We start from the raw sequence: 19,459 nt of genomic DNA, 5'->3' as shown, positions 1-19,459 counted from the left end.
AGCTGCACTCCAAAATCTAGTGGAACATAAGCGTATATAAAGTACTTTTGCCTATATAGTGTATAACAGGATGTAATAATACTGTAAGTCTGCAGGGATAAGGTGCTTTGGGACCTTTACAATATAACATTTATTAAAAAAGACTCTGTCAGCATTCAAATGAGTCCAAAAAGTGACACTCTCAGATGATCTAAAAACTACAACAACATTGCTCCATTTATTCTGCAGGTCCCTCAGACCTCATTTCCCCAATCATCCACCAAGGCCCAGGTAACCAGACGCTGGCACGGGGCTCCAGTGCCAAGCTCCAGTGCCATGTAATGGGCATCCCACCTCCCAGCATCAGGTGGGAGAAGGACGGACAGAGACTCTCGGCAGATGGCGTCCACGTCACTTTGATTGAAAACGGCACTTTACACATCAGCAGCCTGCAGGTATTTGATGGACAGTTCAAGGAAAAACAGATTGTTGGCTTTCATTAGTGGGTTGGAAATGGAAAGCATATATAATGTACACATAGCACATACAGTATAAAGGCAATTTAATTTACACTGATTCTAACGTGGAACATAAAGTGTGTTAATTGCCAGCTTTATTACTGTACATTTAATTTCATTTCATTTAATTTAGTCATTTATTTTAATTTTATTTAATTCAGATCATTGATAACATTTAACCATATCAAGGAGGATTAACTCGTTTAAGATAAGATCAGAAAAAATAAGACAAGATAAGACAAGATAAGATAAGATAAGATGAAATATTTTTTTGAATACACAAGAGAAATGAATATAAATTGAATCTAAATGAAATATCCTATTTATACAAAATGTACAAAAAAGGTACTTGAGAATTAAGATAAAATTGCACGATATGATATCGAACATGATATTGGACATGATATGATTTTGACCTTGTCACTACAGTGCCTTGCAAAAGTATTCATACCCACTGAGCTTTTAACATTTTGACACGTTACAACAAAAAAGTATTTTATTAGGATTTTATGTGATAGACCAAACACAAAGTGGCACATAATCGTGAAGTGGAATGAAAATGATAAATGGTGTCCAAATTTTTTTTTACAAATAAATAAAAACACTGAAAAGTGTGGTGTGCATTTGTATTCAGCCCCACTGAGTCAATACTTTATAGAACCACATTTCGCTGCAATTACAGCTGCAAGTCTTTTGGGGTTTGTCTCTATCAGCTTTGCACATGTAGAGAGTGAAATTTTTGCCCATTCTTCTTTGCAAAATAGCTCAAGCTCAGTCAGATTGGATGGCGAGCGTCTGTGAACAGCGATTTTCAGGTCTCGCCACAGATTCTCAATTGGATTTAGGTCTAGACTTTGACTGGGCCATTCTAACACATGAATATGCTTTGATCTAAACCACACCATTGTAGCTCTGACTGTATGTTTAGGGTCATTGTCTTGCTGGAAGGTGAACCTCCACCCCAGTCTCAAGTCTTTTGCAGACTCTAAGAGGTTTTCATGTAAGATTGCCCTGTATTTGGCTCCATCCATCTTCCCATCAACTCTGACCAGCTTCCCTGTCCCTGCTGAAAAAAAGCATCCCCACAACATGATGCTGCCACCACCATGTTTCACGGTGGGGATGGTGTGTTCAGGGTGATGTGCAGTGTTAGGTAGTGTTAATTTCGTCAAACGAGACGAAATATGTTCGTCAACAACCTTTTTTTTTTTCATGACTAAGACGAGACGATGACAACACTGCACCACTGTCCAAAAACGCTGACTAAGACTAAAGTAACATGCATTATTGTTGACGAAAAAAGACGAGACGACAATGTTTTGTATAAAATAAAAACTAAGATAAAATCTCTCTTCATTTTCGTCTACAATTGTCTCTGCTTTTTCATCAGCTGTTACGCCTTTAAAATATTCAGAATGAGTTCGCGGCTTCGCGCTGTTTAGTGTGTGCGTAGAAAAAATTTGTCCACACGTTGCTCAAAAAAAATAATAAATCCTGAGCGCAAGTCCACCGTCTAGGCTTATTGTGTTAAATTATATTTCCTGTCGCTGCACAGGCTCTTTTATTGTACATGACAGCTTATGTCCCGATGCCCGGTCTTTGCATTACGATTAAAGGCAGTATCAATAAAGTAAAAAATGTCATGTGCAGTCAAGTTCGAGTGAAACATATGTGAAACACGTTTTTTACTGAAATGTTTATCAGTAATAATCTCAGTAATAATGTGTTATTTTAAAAAAGACTACAATTTTTTGACTAAAATTAAAAGACTTTTAGTCGACTAAAACTTGACTAAGATACCTTGAGTTTTCTTTTGACTAAAACTAGACTAAAATGACGAGACTTTTAGTCGACTAAAACGTGACTAACAAAAAAAGATATGTGAATGACTAAATATGACTAAAACTAACAAGGACATTTGGCACAAGACTAAGACTAAATTGAAAATAGGTGACGAAATTTACACTAGTGTTAGGTTTCCGCCGTTTTGAATTTTGGCCAAAAAGTTCAATTTTGGTCTCACCTGACTAGAGCACCTTCTTCCACATGCTTGCTGTGTCCCCCACATGGCTTTCTTTCAACAATGGCTTTCTTCTTTCCACTCTTCCATAAAGACCAGATTTGTGGAGTGCACGACTAATAGTTGTCCTGTGGACAGATTCTCCCACCTGAGCTGTGGATCTCTGCAGCTCCTTCAGAATTACCATGGGCCTCTTGGCTGCTTCTCTGATTAATGCTCTCCTTTCACGGCCTGCCAGTTTAGGTGGACGGCCATGTCTTGGTAGGCTTGCATTGTGCCATACTCTTTCCATTTCTGGATGATGGATTGTACATTGCTCCGTGAGATGTTCAAGGCTTGGGATATTAATTTACAACCTAACCCTGCTTTAAACTTCTCCACAACTTTATCCCTGACCTGTCTGGTGTGTTCTTTGGTCTTCATGATGCTGTTTGTTCACTAATGATCTCTAACACACTTCTGAGGGTTTCACAGAACAGCTGTATTTATACTGAGATTAAATTACACACAGGTACACTCTGTTTACTAATTAGGTGACTTCTGAAGGCAGGATTTTAGTTAGGGGTATCAGAGTAAAGGGGGCTGAATACAAATGCACACCAGACTTTACAGATATTTATTTGTAAAAAAAATACATTTGGACACCATTTATAATTTTCATTCGACTTGACAATTATGTGCCACTTTCTTTGGGTCTATTTCATAAAATCCCAATAAAATACATTTTTCTTTGTGGTTGTAACGTGTCAAAAGGTGAAAAAATTCAGTGGGTATGAATACTTTTGCAAGGCACTGTATGTATTCTCCAAAATAATGTTTCAAAAAACAGAATAAAATTTACAAAATTTCAGGAACGCCAATGGAGTTGAAGGATGGGATTTGATAGGGATCAGCTGATAACTGATAGTATCGATGAAACTGCAATTCGCTTCATCGTGTTTCAATAAATAACAATTAGAGTAACTAGCAGGATTGTATAGTTTAATTGTATACTTTCATTATTTTTGGTACTCCTTTGCTTTTTTTGTTAGGTGAATGGTTTTTATAAACGATCTGCAGACAGAACAAAACGATAGTCAAATTCTGAAATCATGGACAGGTGAGAAGAAAAAGAATAGAATAAAAACAGAAAGCCTTTTATTGTCATTTTTGTGAAATTCGGAGCACTGACACAGACATACTCTATAAAAACAGCAAGAATATAATCAAGTACCTAAAAGATCAAGTCTAATTTACATAAAGTGCAATCGTTTGGAGTATAATGAGGTACTATGGGGTACACAGATCAGGAGGTTACTGATTCTGCTTTCCTGAATAACACCACAGTCATCACCCTTGCACCAGAGATATTTACATTGATTATTATTATATCATTTACATTTTATTTCTTTGGGCTGTATTTTCTTGATCATAGTTCATGCATAAAAATAAGGCAGAAGGCATAGAATCAGTTCATTGTGTAACTGTCATATTTGTATGACCTTCAACACAAGTGACTCACAGCAGAACAAACTGCAAATAAAAACATTATTAACAGGGCATAGTCAGGTGAGCTGCTGTGATATCCAATTATACCCGTTTAGCTCTTTTCCTAAGAACCGTGTGCCTTATTAACATTTAAGATTCCCCTCATTATTTATCATCCTTATCATGCCTAGATATCCATAATCAGTCAGTGTTTTTGGATATTTTTACGTTTGCTTTCTTGACTGTTATTCCACTGAGTCAGAGCCACGCGGTGATATCGAGCAACTAGCGGAGGTAGATGGATGGAGAAATGTGTCCATTTTTTATTGCTGAACTCCCACACTAGTGCACCGTGTCAGACTAAAACAATGCAAACACTTCTAATTTAAACGTGGCTTGCCTGTAGGTGACTCCCACTAACGTTTTAAAATAATAACTCAGAATCCTTATTTATATTTATAGCAATAAAGCAATAGTCATGATATTCATTTGTCAAATAAATCAATAATAGAAAAGAGGAGACTTGAGTTTTTCTCATTTGTAAATCACGCTTGGTCACAACCTCTAGTCTGGGAACCCTGAGGTTAAGCCAGTAGCCATGAGGCTAATAAAGAAATCGAAAATTACTCAAGAGAAAAACAAGCCGAATGTCAGGGATGGATAACATCATTTGTGAACTTCAGGCATACGCAAAGTTTCCCTGTATGGTTTACAGTATAAGCACTGTATAAAGCCAAATTCAGTCTATATTCTGTGGTTTATGCTTCCAAATAAAAGACAGCTATATTTAGCATGTAGTTTGACTAGTAAAAAAAAAAAACAACTTCAAAATTTACACTATGTGTTTTTATCAATGGAGCTGAATGCTCATGAGTCACTACACACTAATCATGTCTGAACACACTGTAAGCAAACACGTGTAAACGCATGTAAGACGAGCATAAATAGAGGGCTTAATGCCGGTTTAATTCCTTTTTTTTTTGCTCGTAACAACCCCCCAAAGAGCAACACACTGTAGGTGATGTAAACCATAACAACACAATTTTAAAAGGCTTCCAGAGCATCCATCATCCTGCTATTCCTCCAGAGTTTTAAATAGAAAATGGAAGCATTATCTCGCTTTAGAAAAGATCGAAGAAGGTTGGGTTTTTTTATTATTTGTATCCCCAGTATTTCTTAAAATAAAAAACTCCTAAGCCACTTGGGGGTTAAAACGGTCTCGATAAAAGCGCCCAGTGTGGATTGCATCGCTGATAAATTTCAAGTGAGACACTGCATGCAGCTATAAATCACTCACCCTGTTTATTCATTTCATTTCATTCATTTAGTCATTGTTTGTTTCTTAATTGAGAGTTTTAGATTCAGTACACAATACAGAACAGATCGTTCCTTTCTCATTACAGGCAGGTGTACAGTGAATAAGGAGGAATAGTGGCACTTAGTTTAATGTAATTGTGGCTCGAGTGCAAATACTGCAGAACTGACAGTTTTCTTGAATCAAATTGCGCTGAGAAACATATCCAAATTGTGATTTAATATGCATTGTTGTGCCGTCTTTGCAAAACCCTTTACAAATTGGCTTGGACCCAACAGCAAAATGATGATTTTAATACTTGCGCTGGTATAAAAATTGAAACCATTAACTCGACTGCATTGCGGATTGCCGTCAGCAGCTGTAGTGTTGGTTTTGATTCATTTTTAGTAGCGGGACTCTTCTGGACATATGTTTTTATTGTTTATATGATTGTTTTATACAACACTCAATTCAATTCATTACAACCTATTAGTATGTGATCATTGTTCAAGATCTTCGGTAGGTTTGCTGTTAATTTGTGCATATGTTGAATGTGTTTTTACACACCAGTGCCTGTATTTATAAAGACTCTAATAATCATTTCAAAGACCTTGTAATTTAGCTTAAAAATTTGTAACTAGGAATCTTTAAGTTTAAGAGTGATTCAGGACCAATAGCATAGCAACTCTGAGCAAGTAAAATACAACGAATTTTATCTTAGAGAGGAGGCGGGGCTTAACCCTGTTATAAAGTATGACGCATGCTTTTGAAGCCTGTGATTGGTTGTGCAATAATGTAAAAAAAAAATCTGGTCTATTATACACCTTCACTTTGTCTCTATGTTAAGATATTTGAGACTGTCGTGTAAGGATTACGTTTGTGACCGATCTTATTACAGATGCTCTAACATCTGTATGTTACAAATGTAATAAATGTAATGTAATTGTGAACATCTCCATCACAGAGCAGAAATGTCATAGAGACAAATTATACAGTATGCCACTATTATTCTGCCACTATGGCATTTTTGTGCTGTGTCAAAGATGTTATCTCTAATATGATCGGTCACAAAAAAAAAATCCCTACACAATCTAATCTGTAGCACCTTATTAACTCACTATCATTATTAATATTGTATACAATACATTTCTTCTCCCTCTTCAGCTTTTAGCCATTTTCTTTGCTATTAAATAAACTCTGAAGCTTCTTACAAAGTCATTCACCAAACTCCTTAATCTTTTGACATTATGAGCTCTTTTAAGGGTTAAGATGTTTTATGAACATCTTTTATCTATACTAGGATCTTCTCTTAAATTTCAAGGTGAAACGCCTGCATTTCTAAGAATTTTCATAGAATGTTCTCACTAGAAGCGACTCTTTGCACTAAGAAGTTTCATGAATACGGGCCCAGTTGTTTGTCTATTTAATAAACGATTTAGAACTGTATGAATTCATTTTAATCGCCTTTATAAAATTATCCATCACTCCAAATCATTAGATTCTAGTTTACGCAATGCTTTATGACTGCTTCTGATCGTTTACACATACAGTGATTTTATTGCTTGACAGTAGGCGTTTCTACTACTGGTTGCCACGGTAATAACATTTATCAGTGGGTAGCACAACTAGCATTCTAAATCATACGACTAATATGAAACATCCTGGAGGAAGATTTGAAATTTGCATATTAAACCATCATATGAGAGGAGAAGCGGCGTGTGCTCTTTGGACGGTTCACCTGCGCCCTTCCATCCTTACTCCCATTGGAAGTCGCTCTATATTTGCATAACTTTTCTCAACTTTGTCACATCCCTGGACACGCCCACATCTATTCACCAGAAGTTGTTGTCGCTAATGTCACTGGAAGTCACAACACTGCCTAAACATCGATGATCTCCAGGCACTTTGTAGCTGCGAATCGCTGTATGATGGAATATAGCATAAGAAATAAAAAATATACAGTGATACCTCGAGATACGAGTGCTTTGACATACGAATTTTTTGAGATACGAGCTGATTCGACTAAATTTTTGCCTTGAGATACGAGCAAATTTTTGAGATACGAGCCGCCGCCGCCGAAACAAAGATCCCCAACAACCACGTGTGCTCTGTTTCCCCTGCCTCAGCTTCCCACGTGTCACTCGGTTAAAGCCGCCTTTCCACTGCACACGACAAACGACGGCCGATAAACCGGAAGTCATTCATTTCCTATGGAGAGTCGCAAAGGCGCTGCGTGAGGTGCCGACCATCTGCGGATCCGTTTTGAGCGTTGGATCCATTAAAAAATTCTAAATTGTGCGACTACACCGCATCTGATATGCCGACCGGACAGGTTTTTATTAAAACGACCGGCAGATGTTAGTGAGGAAAGAGTGACAAAAAAGGCAAAAACAAGTGAAGAGAAAAGCGATGAAGAAAATTAAGCAAAATTAATTTAAAGAAAACAGAAATTGTAGCAATTAAGTTCAGTTAAGAGAATTTCAGTTAAGTTCGTTAATTTTATTGAAGTTTAGTTAAGTTCCATTTAAGTGTAAAGTAGCATTAAGAGTGCGAGTAAGAACGAAAGTGAAAGTGTAATTCCTCCTAACTCCTCCGCATGTTTACTCCTCCCTCAACCTCCGTGCGCATCTTCCGTAAAATAAAACCAGTTTATTTTTTTAACCTTCTCTTTTATTACTGTATGTTTTTATACAATATTTGACATGTATAAATACAGGTACTGTACATTTTTCATATTCAAAACACATAAACAAAACAACTGGAGTGGAATTTTGCGAGCTGGAACGGATTAATGGGATTTCAATTAATTTAAACAGGGAAAATTGCTTTGAGATACGAGCAATTTGAGATACGAGCAAGGTCACAGAACGACTTAAACTCGTATCTTGAGGTATCACTGTATATGACAAATTAAAATTGTAGCATTTTAGAAAAAATGTACTTTTAGTTTCCAAGCATCCAACAAGTACTATTGTTTTTTCTCGTTTTGTGTCACATTAAGTTTTTATTTCTTTCTCTTTCTCATGTCTCCGTTCCATACTGTTCTTCAGTCAAATTCCTATTAAGCACACAAAATCGTATTAGTAATTAACGAGCTCATTTAGAAATGTAAATAGTGGCTTTGACAGAGTGCCAGTTGGGTTTTTTCTCACCTCACCTGCTGTTTGCAGCTCTGAACAGAGCGTATTGGCTATAGTAATTAATTCAGAACGCATGTGATTTATAGTCTGGTGAATTCTAATTAGAAACTGTCAGGTGAAGAAACACTTTAAGCTTTGTCCCTTTTCAATAAGGTTCAGTCGCGGTGGTAATGCGCCTTCTCTATGCCCAATACATCAGCGGAGTGAAGCGAATCTGTCATGCCGTGATAGTGTTGAACACGAGAGATGCATTAGCCTATCAAAGGCTTAGATAGCATAAAGAGACATTTCCAAAAAGTGGACTGTAATGCTTAATTCACATTACTCTGTAAAGCTGAATACTGAAGCAGTGGGCAGCACTGAACAAGCAGCTCTCCTTTCAAAGGAGGTCTTTACATGACCTTTTTCAGGTCTGTGCAATTCTAACATCATTTTGGTGTAGCCACTGACACCTGCTGTTTATATTTGAATAGAAAATCAAGTAATAATAGAACAGCTTGCTTAGTAGCACATATATACCTGCAAATTCATCTAGTTATCCGGTCAGTTGAGTTCATTTTAACGTAATACCTGACAATAGGGAAAGATCTCAATGACTTTGACTGTGCCATGGTTATTGGTGCAGAGAAGACAATGAGGAGAATACAGGTGGAGGATAACTCGATTTTATTTATAATAGCAAATAGTCCAAAACACTTGGAAGTCTCAGAAAGAGGCAACAGGTTTATAAAAGAGCAGGCAAAGTCAAAAACAGTGAACAAGTAAAGTCATAAACCAGAAGAAGCAAACACTGACAGCAGGCTTGGATTGAACAGGACTCTAGGGAAACTGAACGTATGTGTCGCACTGTGGCTGAAACTAAAAGGGGTTTATTTAAAAGGGGTGAGCAGTGTGTGTGAGACAATAGGCAGCAGAAGAGTGTGTTGTCCAGTGGAGGAGTCCAGTGTAATGGTAAACTGAGTGTTTGAGTTTATGTATTTCAGGAACTGATACACTTGAGGGATTTATATGCATAATACTCTCTAGAGTTAACACAGCCTGGACAAAATAAAAAGATCCTGTTCTGTAGGCAGAAACACTTTATTGTTGGGAGAGGAGGATGGAGAACTGAATAGACTGACCAGACTGACAGGTTGAAGCTGACAGGAAAGCTATGGTAACCCAGATAACAACTTTTTTGCACCTGTATGGAACAGCATTTTTTTTTCCCATGGTGATTTTTAGAGTAAACGCTAACCGAAGCTTACTGTATTTGCTGGATTCGATGCATTGCATCAGTGTCACACACGTGGCTGATTGGATAACTGCATGAATTATCAGATGTAGAGGTATTCCTAATAAAGTGGCCACTGATTGTATACCTCTTGTGTATATTTAAATATGTCTCATCTTTTTTTTTTCCATCAGCACCCATCCCATAGATCCCTAGTTTACTGAGATGGTTGTAACTATTTTAAATGCTGCACGTAGATGATTTTAAGTGGCCTGCACGGCCTGATTTCAAGCTGTTAGACAAAGTCATGTACTCGTTCAGAAATGTTTGTCAGTTCTTTGGGTGACCTCTAATTCTCAGCAAACAGGCTGTATCTGCCCAAATGTCCCATTTGATCTGCTCCATTTGGATACGGTGCACTGCTTGCAATTATCTCTGCCTGCTTTCATCCATAAAGTGAGATTATTTGGCCTTGACTGTTGCTAGGAGACCGACTCAGGGATGTACACGTGTGTAGCCTCCAGTTCCGCAGGAGAGACGAGGTGGAGTGGTGCCATCACAGTGAGAGGTGAGACAACAAAGAATTCTTCACAATGAGAACTTTTTTTTTTTTTTACATCCCAGTGCATGCATTTAAAATGTTTTCCAGGCTTTCAGGTTACATTCTGGAACAAGGTATGTCAAAGTGGGAGAGGTTTATTCATATAAAATAATGGGAAAAGAATAACATGAAGATAGTATAATGAGAAAAGGCATGTCATGTGAAGGGTTAAAGGCATAAAGAAATGATATCATTTAAACATGCGCATGGTAATTATGTAAAATTATGCGCTTGAATTTTTATTAATATAAACCTGGGATTGGGGGCTTAGTGGTTAGCACGTTCGCCTCACACCTCCAGGGTCGGGGTTCGATTCCCGTCTCCGCCTTGTGTGTGTGGAGTTTGCATGTTCTCCCCGTGCCTTGGGGGTTTCCTCCGGGTACTCCGGTTTCCTCCCCCAGTCCAAAGACATGCATGGTAGGTTGATTGGCATCTCTGGAAAAATTGTCCGTAGTGTGTGATTGCGTGAGTGAATGAGTGTGTGTGTGTGTGTGTGTGTGCCCTGTGATAGGTTGACACTCTGTCCAGGGTGTATCCTGCCTTGATGCCCGATGACGCCTGAGATAGGCACAGGCTCCCCGTGACCCGAGGTAGTTCGGATAAGCGGTAGAAGATGAATGAATGAATAAACCTGGGATTTGAATTCCAGGCTATTCACAAAAATATTATCATTGGAATGAAATTTTTAGATAAATCGCTGATGAGCGTCTCATACAATCATACAGTAATAATAAGCTTTATTTGTGAGTTTGTGTGGAAAAACCCTTTGGATGGCAATGTGAAGGCCTGTAAGACATTTTTCTGCCTATAAGATATTTTGATGCTCAACTTTAAGAAACAAATTTATTTTAATTCAAGTTTTACCTGTATAGCACTTTTAGCAAACGGACACGAAACCGCTTAACAGAAATCCGGATATAAAATTTGAATCGAAATTTATCCCTAACGAGAAAGCCAGAAGCAACAGTGGCAAAGACAAAGTCCCTGAGGAGACAACAGGAGGAAAGCTTGAAAGGAACCAGCCTCAAAAGGGAACACATCAGACAGTGTGATTATAGATCATTCCACTTCTGTAACTGTATACTTCTTCTTCATACTGACGACTCGCATGTTTAAATTTGGCACGTTTTACGCCGGATGCCCTTCCTGACGCCCTCTATTTATCCGGTCCTTGGACCGGCACAGAAATCCCTGTGGCTAACCCCTGTGGCTAGATTCTATAACTGTATACTACATTGGTTTTAAAAGAAATTTTTCATTTTTTTGCAAAGACCACGTCGTGTAAGGATCCAGTTAAACAAACACAGCAGTCAAAAGATGCCTTAAACCTGAGAGCTAATGTTTTGTTGTCCCAATGAGCAGCAGAACTGACTTTGAAACTGCAGCTTTACTTTTACGAAAACGTTTTGTTATTGAGGTTTGTTAATAATTATGTCCTCACAAGGGTAGTAAGACAAGCACGTCTGTGTTACAGAGACGTCATCCCTCGTGCGGCTCTCACAGACCCTGCAGCTGCCTGGTCCCCCGCTGAAGCCCGCTGTGACCGACGTGAGCCAGAGCAGCGTCACACTGACGTGGCAACCCAACCAGCACGAAGGAGGCGCTGCTGTCACCTCCTACATTATCGAAGCTTTTAGGTAAACCCGCTAAGAGCTACACTGGTACTTTCACACCAATTCTCACCTCCAGTGTGTATTGTCTGTGTGTGAGTGTAATGAGCTCTGTGACGTCGCGAGTGTGAATCACAAACGTTGTTGTTAGATGCTGTGGAATTTTTTTCACCGTTCTGTTGAAGTGATAAAAGTCTGTTAAGCACAACACCGACAGTAGTGGCTGGAACTCAAATCCCGCCTTTATATTAACGTGCTCCTTGTAATATGCTATCGTTCTGTAGTAACAGCTCATTCACAGAGACTTGCATGGCAGATGCTTCACTTAATTCAAATATATTGCCATTTACCAAACAAAAGCACAGAACTGATGATAGAAGGAAGCTTTCTGGGAGATTCTGTAAATTCAAGTCAAGTAAAGTCAGCTTACTTAAAGAAACTTTTATTGGCATTTCAACCATATATCGCTGACGCGGTACACAGTGAAACGGGACAACGTTTCTCCGGGACCATAGTGCTACATAGAACAAAGACAGAGCTACATAGAATGACACAGAGCTCGAATTTATGTACTATATGTGTCACAAGATGGAAGCTTAGACAGATGCAAATGCAGGTGTACAACTTAGACATCATGGAGATGGCTTTGGACTGCAATTGACACAAAGATGTGTTCATTTCAGTCGCCATCACTGAACAGTCGATAAGTTCACAAAGATAGACTTCCTGTTATAACAACAATAAATTTCTTGGGTACACAATTGCACTTTATGTCCATATAGTACACAGTTATACAAGGGAAATGATTTATAATCCCACTCTCCGGTGTCACCCAATTTTTTTTTATTTTTTTTTTGCTACACAAATAAAATTTAATGAAATTCAAGTAAACAGGAGATTGGCAAACAGGATTAATTAGGCTTGGGAAAATACAAGGAACAGTAGTGTGCGTGTGTACGTGTCTCTGCATGCGTGTGTGTGTGCACACGTGTGTGTGCGTATGTGTTCGTGCATGCCTGTGTGTGTGTCCGTTTGTGTACTTGTGTGTGCATTTGTGTGTGCGTGTGTGTATGTTTGTGTATGTGCGTGTGTGTGTGAGTGTATAGGCATGTACGTGCATGTGTGTGTGTATGTGTGTGTAATTGTGTGCATGTGTGTGTATGCCTGTGTGTGTGCGTGCACGCATGTGTGTGTGCGTGTGTTTGTGTACGTGTGTGTGCGTGTGTGTGTGTATGTTTGTGTATGTGCGTGTGTGTGTGAGTGTCTAGGCATGTACGTGCATGTGTGTGTGTGTAATTGTGTGCATGTGTGTGTGCCTGTGTGTGTGTGCACGCATGTGTGTGTGCGTGTGTTTGTGTACGTGTGTGTGCATATGTGTGTGTGTGTATGTTTGTGTGTGTGTGTGTGAGAGTGTGTAGGCATGTGTGTGTGTGTGTAATTGTGTGCATGTGTGTGTGTGCCTGTGTGTGTGTGCGTGTGTGTATGTTTGTGTATGTGTGTGTGTGAGTGTGTGTAGGCATGTACGTGCATGTGTGTGTATGTGTGTGTAATTGTGTGCGTGTGTGTGTGTATGCCTGTGTGTGCCTGCCTGTGTGTGTTTTCTGGTCCAGCGATATCAGTTGGGTTTCATGAACTCAGTTGACACAACAATATGTAAGATGTTTGGGTTGTCTCCTCTACTGGAGAGCCTTCAGGACCAAAGGTTTGGTTCTCCCGGGCTTCTCAGTAACATGACAAATTGTGGTTTTGTCTTTCTTCAAAAAAGACAGAACAGAAAAAACAGAGAGCTTGGTGATGGAATTACTGTTTATATGCTGGGATGTGGTAGCACAGTCCACCAAATGGGGTGTGTGTGTGTGCGTGTGTGTGTGATGTCAGTACATATGTTGTTTTCCTCACTGTATCACACCTGACTTAGCTGAATGAAACGTTCCCAAACACCTCACTGGCATGAGGCTGTTCGTTTTATCTATCTCTGTATGACTAAGTTGTATATAAACAGGTCTAGATATTGTCACTCAATTCATTATTATTTAATTTACCACCAAGTGTCAAAGCTCATTATTACATGCAAATCAGCTTTCAGGTACAAAGACAATGCACTAGGGCTAACCCCATCCATCTCACATCATTGTGTTTGCTTTTTCACTTGCTTTTTCAGAATGGTCCGTATTGTGGAAAGGTCTCATTAGGGTGATGGCTGTTGGAGCAGCTCTATTCAGAGGCTGTCATGCTGATGGAGGCTCAGGCTACACCCGAGAGCATTGGCTTTTCTGTTGCAGAATCCTTTTAATACTCTTTTGTTTAACTCAGGTCTAAGCAATATTTTTAAAGGGATATTTATAGCTTTGGCTTTTGGTTTTGATGATGAGTCGTTATCAAAATTACACAATGTAAAGATTATATTCAGGACTTTTTGACCCGAGAGTAACAATAGGAGGTAAAAAAGATAAGATGGGAAGTTGATGATGAATGTTCTGGTTGTATTGCTGTAAAATCCACAGATATGGTCTGGGGCAACAGTGCATTCATGGTGGGGTGTCAGCGAGGTTGGAAGCAGAGGTCAAGTCATTACTTAGCTTTGCTTTGACACCTTATTAAGGATGTGTTCTGATTTATAGCGTGGCCTCCTCACACTTCACAGAGTTTGCACATATACCGTCTTCCTTCCTGAGTCTCTGTATGTAGTAGAAAGGCTCTCCTCAAATGTGACTTTCACACATGTAGAATGTGTGTGTGCATTTCCTTTCAACGACTATTCAGCATAGATTGTGTTCTGAAGTTTTTAAACAGGAGCACCAGGATTAACTTTCAGCATAATTTACTAGCTCAGTCTGACATGTTGCTATTTTGATTGGGTGCCAGCAAAACCTTTTCATGTTTCCCAAGGTTAGAAATGAATGCATTGCCCTGGTGTAGGTGAAGCGGTTCGAAAGAAGGTTTATTAATAATCTGCAAACTTTCCACCAATGAGACATTCACACGTATTTTTGTCCAATAATGCTTATGCATAACAACCTTTCGAAAGTCCCAATTTCTTTGCTCCTTATAAGCAGTTGTGTGGATGTCTGAACATGTTACTGTTCCAAAATAACAAAAGAGAACAAGAATAACAAAAAAAATGCTATGAAAAAAGTCTTTTCGACAAATGCTTGTATTATTTTACAGTATACATGGTGTGACAGCACACATGAAGACAGCAAATGCATCTTTTGAAACTGCTGCTCATGCTGCATCACAGGGCTGTGTAACATACACAGAGGAAAGTGCCTTCGACCCATTTCTGAATACATGAGCTGACAGACGTCTGAGATCGAACATTGGTAATGCGGTCTGGGATGAATTAATAGTAATACACTAGCCAATAAAGGATGTGATAATAGAGACCCAGTAAATTAAGATATTGGGGTGGAAAAAGGATTTTCCACAGGATTTTCACAAGATCTCAATAGAAGAGTACATTTACCTTTGTGTGAAATTGTTTTTGCTGTTGGAGTAGATTATCTGGCTAAACCTAAAGGTCATAGGCCTTTAAAGGTGGGGTCTCCGATTTTTAAAAGCCAATGTTGACATATAAAATCACCAAAACAAACACGCCCCTAACCCAAATGGGTTCCACCCCTGTATTGATAGCTCCGCCCACACATACATATGTAACCCAGGCAACTAATGGAAAGTAATGTGTCTTTATCATAGCTGATAAAGAAGAACAATATGATTGCAGATAAACAAACAAGCAAAAATGACACACAAGCGTAATCATGTAAAGGACGGCATATATTAGTTCTGTGTAACAAAGCAAAACCAACGTTACTCACCTATCGAGAAGGAAAAAAGCGCCTCGGCGTCTTAAGTAAAGTTGGCCACATATTCACAGATTGGAGTTTCCCGAGTCAATAACTCCTGAGCTAAACAATGTTACTACACAAAACACGGTTGTAGCTGCCTCTCTACATTACTACGATAGAAAAGAGGTGTTATTTGTGTAGTAACAGTGTTTAGCTCAGGAGTTATTGACTCAGGAAACTCCAATCTGTGAATATGTGACCAACTTCCTGCTCCTTCATTTCTCTCCAGCGCTGGAAAGCTGATCCTATATTAACACGGGTCCTACTTCTTACCTTATCGTAAGCCTTTCTTCGCTTTATTTCTTTGTTTTTATCCTCCAAGTCAATGTTAAAACCGCTTTCTGCTAATGTCACACATGCGCACTGAACACACTCTCCGCACATATTGACAAGACCCGCCCCTTTCTGCTCATTGGCTACACGTTTGTTTTGATTTTTGTTTTGATTTTTGTTTATTATTCGGCCCGACTCAGTTTTCTGAAGCATTTCTCAAAAATCGGAGACCCTGCCTCTAAGCTTCCCATGTAATGATTCCCATTAAACCCATAATTTGTATGCTACATAATGACCCATGGGCATTCATTTTCCCTTTTTGGAATTTTGGAATTTAACTCTTGAATATATTTCATAGACTGTTTTAATTGTCAACATAGACTGTTAAATACAGATTGACTCTTGGATTTTGTAGTAACCTTGCCAGGAGAATTGTGAACTCTGTGTTATTCAGTGTATATTCCTCATTTACAGTGTATTAACTCTTTTTCTCAGACGCCAGCAAATGGTATTTGTGTCCTGTTTTGTTGTGTCCATGTTCAGCATTGAATTGCTTTTTCATGTCACATTCCACAGTGGTGTGAATAAAACTCATGAAAATAGTCACTCAGGGATTTAAGAATTTATACTTTTTTATTAGTTTTTCTGTTCATACATAGCCTACTAGAGGCGATATATTAATAAAACATATATAGTTACAGAAAACGAAAAGGTTTTTTTTTTTGTTTTCTTTTGTTTTTTTCACACAAATGTGTATATTGTATGATGATATAAAACCTATTTGTGTTCTCTGAGTTTCTATAACTGCTTGTTCATAAGCATTTAAAATTTGAAGAGGTTTTCTTACACCACTATAATTCTGTTTTTAAGGTTACACCAACAGAAGTAAAGACAAACATCACGCACTGAAAGCTAACAGCGTCCTGACTCATTTTCTATCAGACTTGCGGCGATAAAATAATTCATTTGCTTGTACTGATTGAAAATGTTCATTTGTGTCTGCCAGAGCCCCCAACCTTAATTCAAACCCAACCTTGTTGTCCACTCTGTGCTGCATGCCAAAGAAGAAAAAAAAGCTCTGATATTGTGACATGCGTTAAGGCCATGAAACTCCTGAGAGTTTTTTTGGCATGTGGGAATAAATGTGCATATCCATTAAAACTGAAAAGCAACAAAATGTATTTGAGTTACTCTTTTATACAATTTTACATCTCAAATGATCAACATGTTGATCAGATTTTTTAAAACGCTGTTTTCTTGTTTTTTTTTGTTTTTTTTTAGTCAGTCAGTGGGAAACACATGGCAGACCGTAGCAGATCAAGTGAAGCAGGAGAAACACACAGTGACTGGTCTCTTCCCCAACACTGTGTACCTTTTCATTGTTCGTGCGGTGAACTCGTACGGCCTGAGCGACCCAAGCCCCATCTCAGAGCCTGTAAGAACACAAGGTGAGTCTGAACAAATGTGAGATTTACTGAATTCTTTTGTCTCACTGAGACAAAATCTGATGACATCTACATGTATATACAGAAGGGTCCAAAGCCTTGTATACACCTTGCATGGACATGTAAGCACACAAGAAACCTTTATAAACGCAACAGACATGCAGTTCAAACAGAATGAGATCCGTTAGCCAGACAATCCCCGTCAGCAGTGCAATGTGATTGTGGGTCTCAAGCATTATTTTCATTTGCTAACAGACATTGCCCAGATGTCCTTTTCTCTGGAAACTTTGTGTACGCTTAGGTTTACCCACATTTACTATGATTACTGATACATATTCTGTACACTACAGTTACATCTCTCATTCTTATCGATATAAATCAAAATCCTTTGTTGCATAACAGGGGCGGTTCTAGGATTTCATCTTTAGGGGGTTTTTAGCCCTCAGTGAGAATTTAAAACAAGAAGGGTTTTATATTATATATTATATGACTACATAGTAAGCCAAAAGTTATGGTATTATTTAAAATGGCAAAAGTGGACACCAAAATTTTATGCATGATGTAATGATGCCAGCGTTGAATCAGATCAATTCATGTATGTGTGCATTCTCTACAAACAGTGTGTCCAATGAATGCAGTCATTAATAAAAAAAATATTCACAAGACAAAGACCAAATCAATAAATGTTATTTTTATTTAGTATTGAATGGATTATTTGCATTAATATTTTGTTTGTGCTACAACTCTGGTAATAAGAATAGTGACATTTCACTGCTTTTGGTTGCCGTATTTGCGGCTTTCCGCCGATTAACGTTATAGATAAACGCCTCCAGCTCTGACTGACTCTGTGCTTCTCTGTTCTAATAAAGCAGACAGCTGATGATGCACTTTTGAAAGACTACAACGCACGCGCGTAAAAGCAAAGTATAAAAACTCGCTCTTGGATCAAACTGATAAATAATTTTCTTTCCCATCGACATGTCCTGCATTTTAACGTAATTTTTATTATTTATTTATGAAAGTCAAAATTATACTTTTAGTTTTAGGGTGGCTGAGATCACAGACAGGGGGGCTGAAGCCACCCTAAAAAAGGCCTAGAACCGCCCCTGTTGCATACATATTATCGATGGTATTCAATTTTTATAGGAATTTTGGACCTCATACAAGAGAAAACTTTATTTGTGAGTCAGCTTGTGAAACAAATCGAAAACAAATTAACAAATCCCAAAACAAATTAACAAATCCGAAAACACATTAACAAATCCCAAAACAAATTAACAAATCCCAAAACAAATTAACAAATCCCAAAACACATTAACAAATCCCAAAACAAATTAACAAATCCCAAAACACATTAACAAATCCCAAAACAAATTAACAAATCCCAAAACAAATTAACAAATCCCAAAACACATTAACAAATCGAAAACAAATTAACAAATCCCAAAACAAATTAACAAATCCCAAAACACATTAACAAATCCCAAAACAAATTAACAAATCCCAAAACAAATTAACAAATCCCAAAACACATTAACAAATCCCAAAACAAATTAACAAATCCGAAAACACATTAACAAATCCCAAAACAAATTAACAAATCCCAAAACAAATTAACAAATCCCAAAACACATTAACAAATCCCAAAACAAATTAACAAATCCCAAAACAAATTAACAAATCCCAAAACAATGTGTTTTCTGATTTGTTAATGTGTTTCGTGCACCGATTCAGACAACCCGGAAGCGGTAGGTATAGTTTGTGAATGGAAACTTACCGATCATTGGACAAGACACCTGTCATTAAAGATATACAGGTGAATGAAAGGTGTCTCGTCCGACGATCGGTAAGTTTCCATTCACAAACTATACCAACCGCTTCCGGGTTGTCTGACTTGTTAATGTGTTTTCGGATTTGTTAATGTGTTTTCGGATTTGTTAATTTGTTTTGGGATTTGTTAATGTGTTTTGGGATTTGTTAATTTGTTTTCAGATTTGTTCATTTGTTTTTGGATTTGTTAATGTGTTTTCAGATTTGTTAATTTGTTTTCG

General features: G+C 38.1%; 1 protein-coding gene across 1 annotated transcript in view; it reads left to right on the top strand.

The window, feature by feature from the left end:
• The window catches only part of LOC132858335 (roundabout homolog 2-like), a 93,294-nt gene that overhangs the window by 56,892 nt on the left and 16,943 nt on the right, over positions 1-19,459 (top strand). The window contains exons 9-12 of the mRNA XM_060888634.1: positions 229-434; positions 10,118-10,199; positions 11,707-11,869; positions 17,245-17,411. Coding sequence (XP_060744617.1) covers positions 229-434; positions 10,118-10,199; positions 11,707-11,869; positions 17,245-17,411 — 618 coding nt within the window. The remainder of the gene's footprint in view (positions 1-228; positions 435-10,117; positions 10,200-11,706; positions 11,870-17,244; positions 17,412-19,459) is intronic.

This window comes from Tachysurus vachellii, chromosome 15, assembly GCF_030014155.1.
Source record: "Tachysurus vachellii isolate PV-2020 chromosome 15, HZAU_Pvac_v1, whole genome shotgun sequence".
NCBI classification, from domain to species: Eukaryota; Metazoa; Chordata; class Actinopteri; order Siluriformes; family Bagridae; genus Tachysurus; species Tachysurus vachellii.
This window is presented reverse-complemented; position numbering and strand designations above follow the sequence as displayed.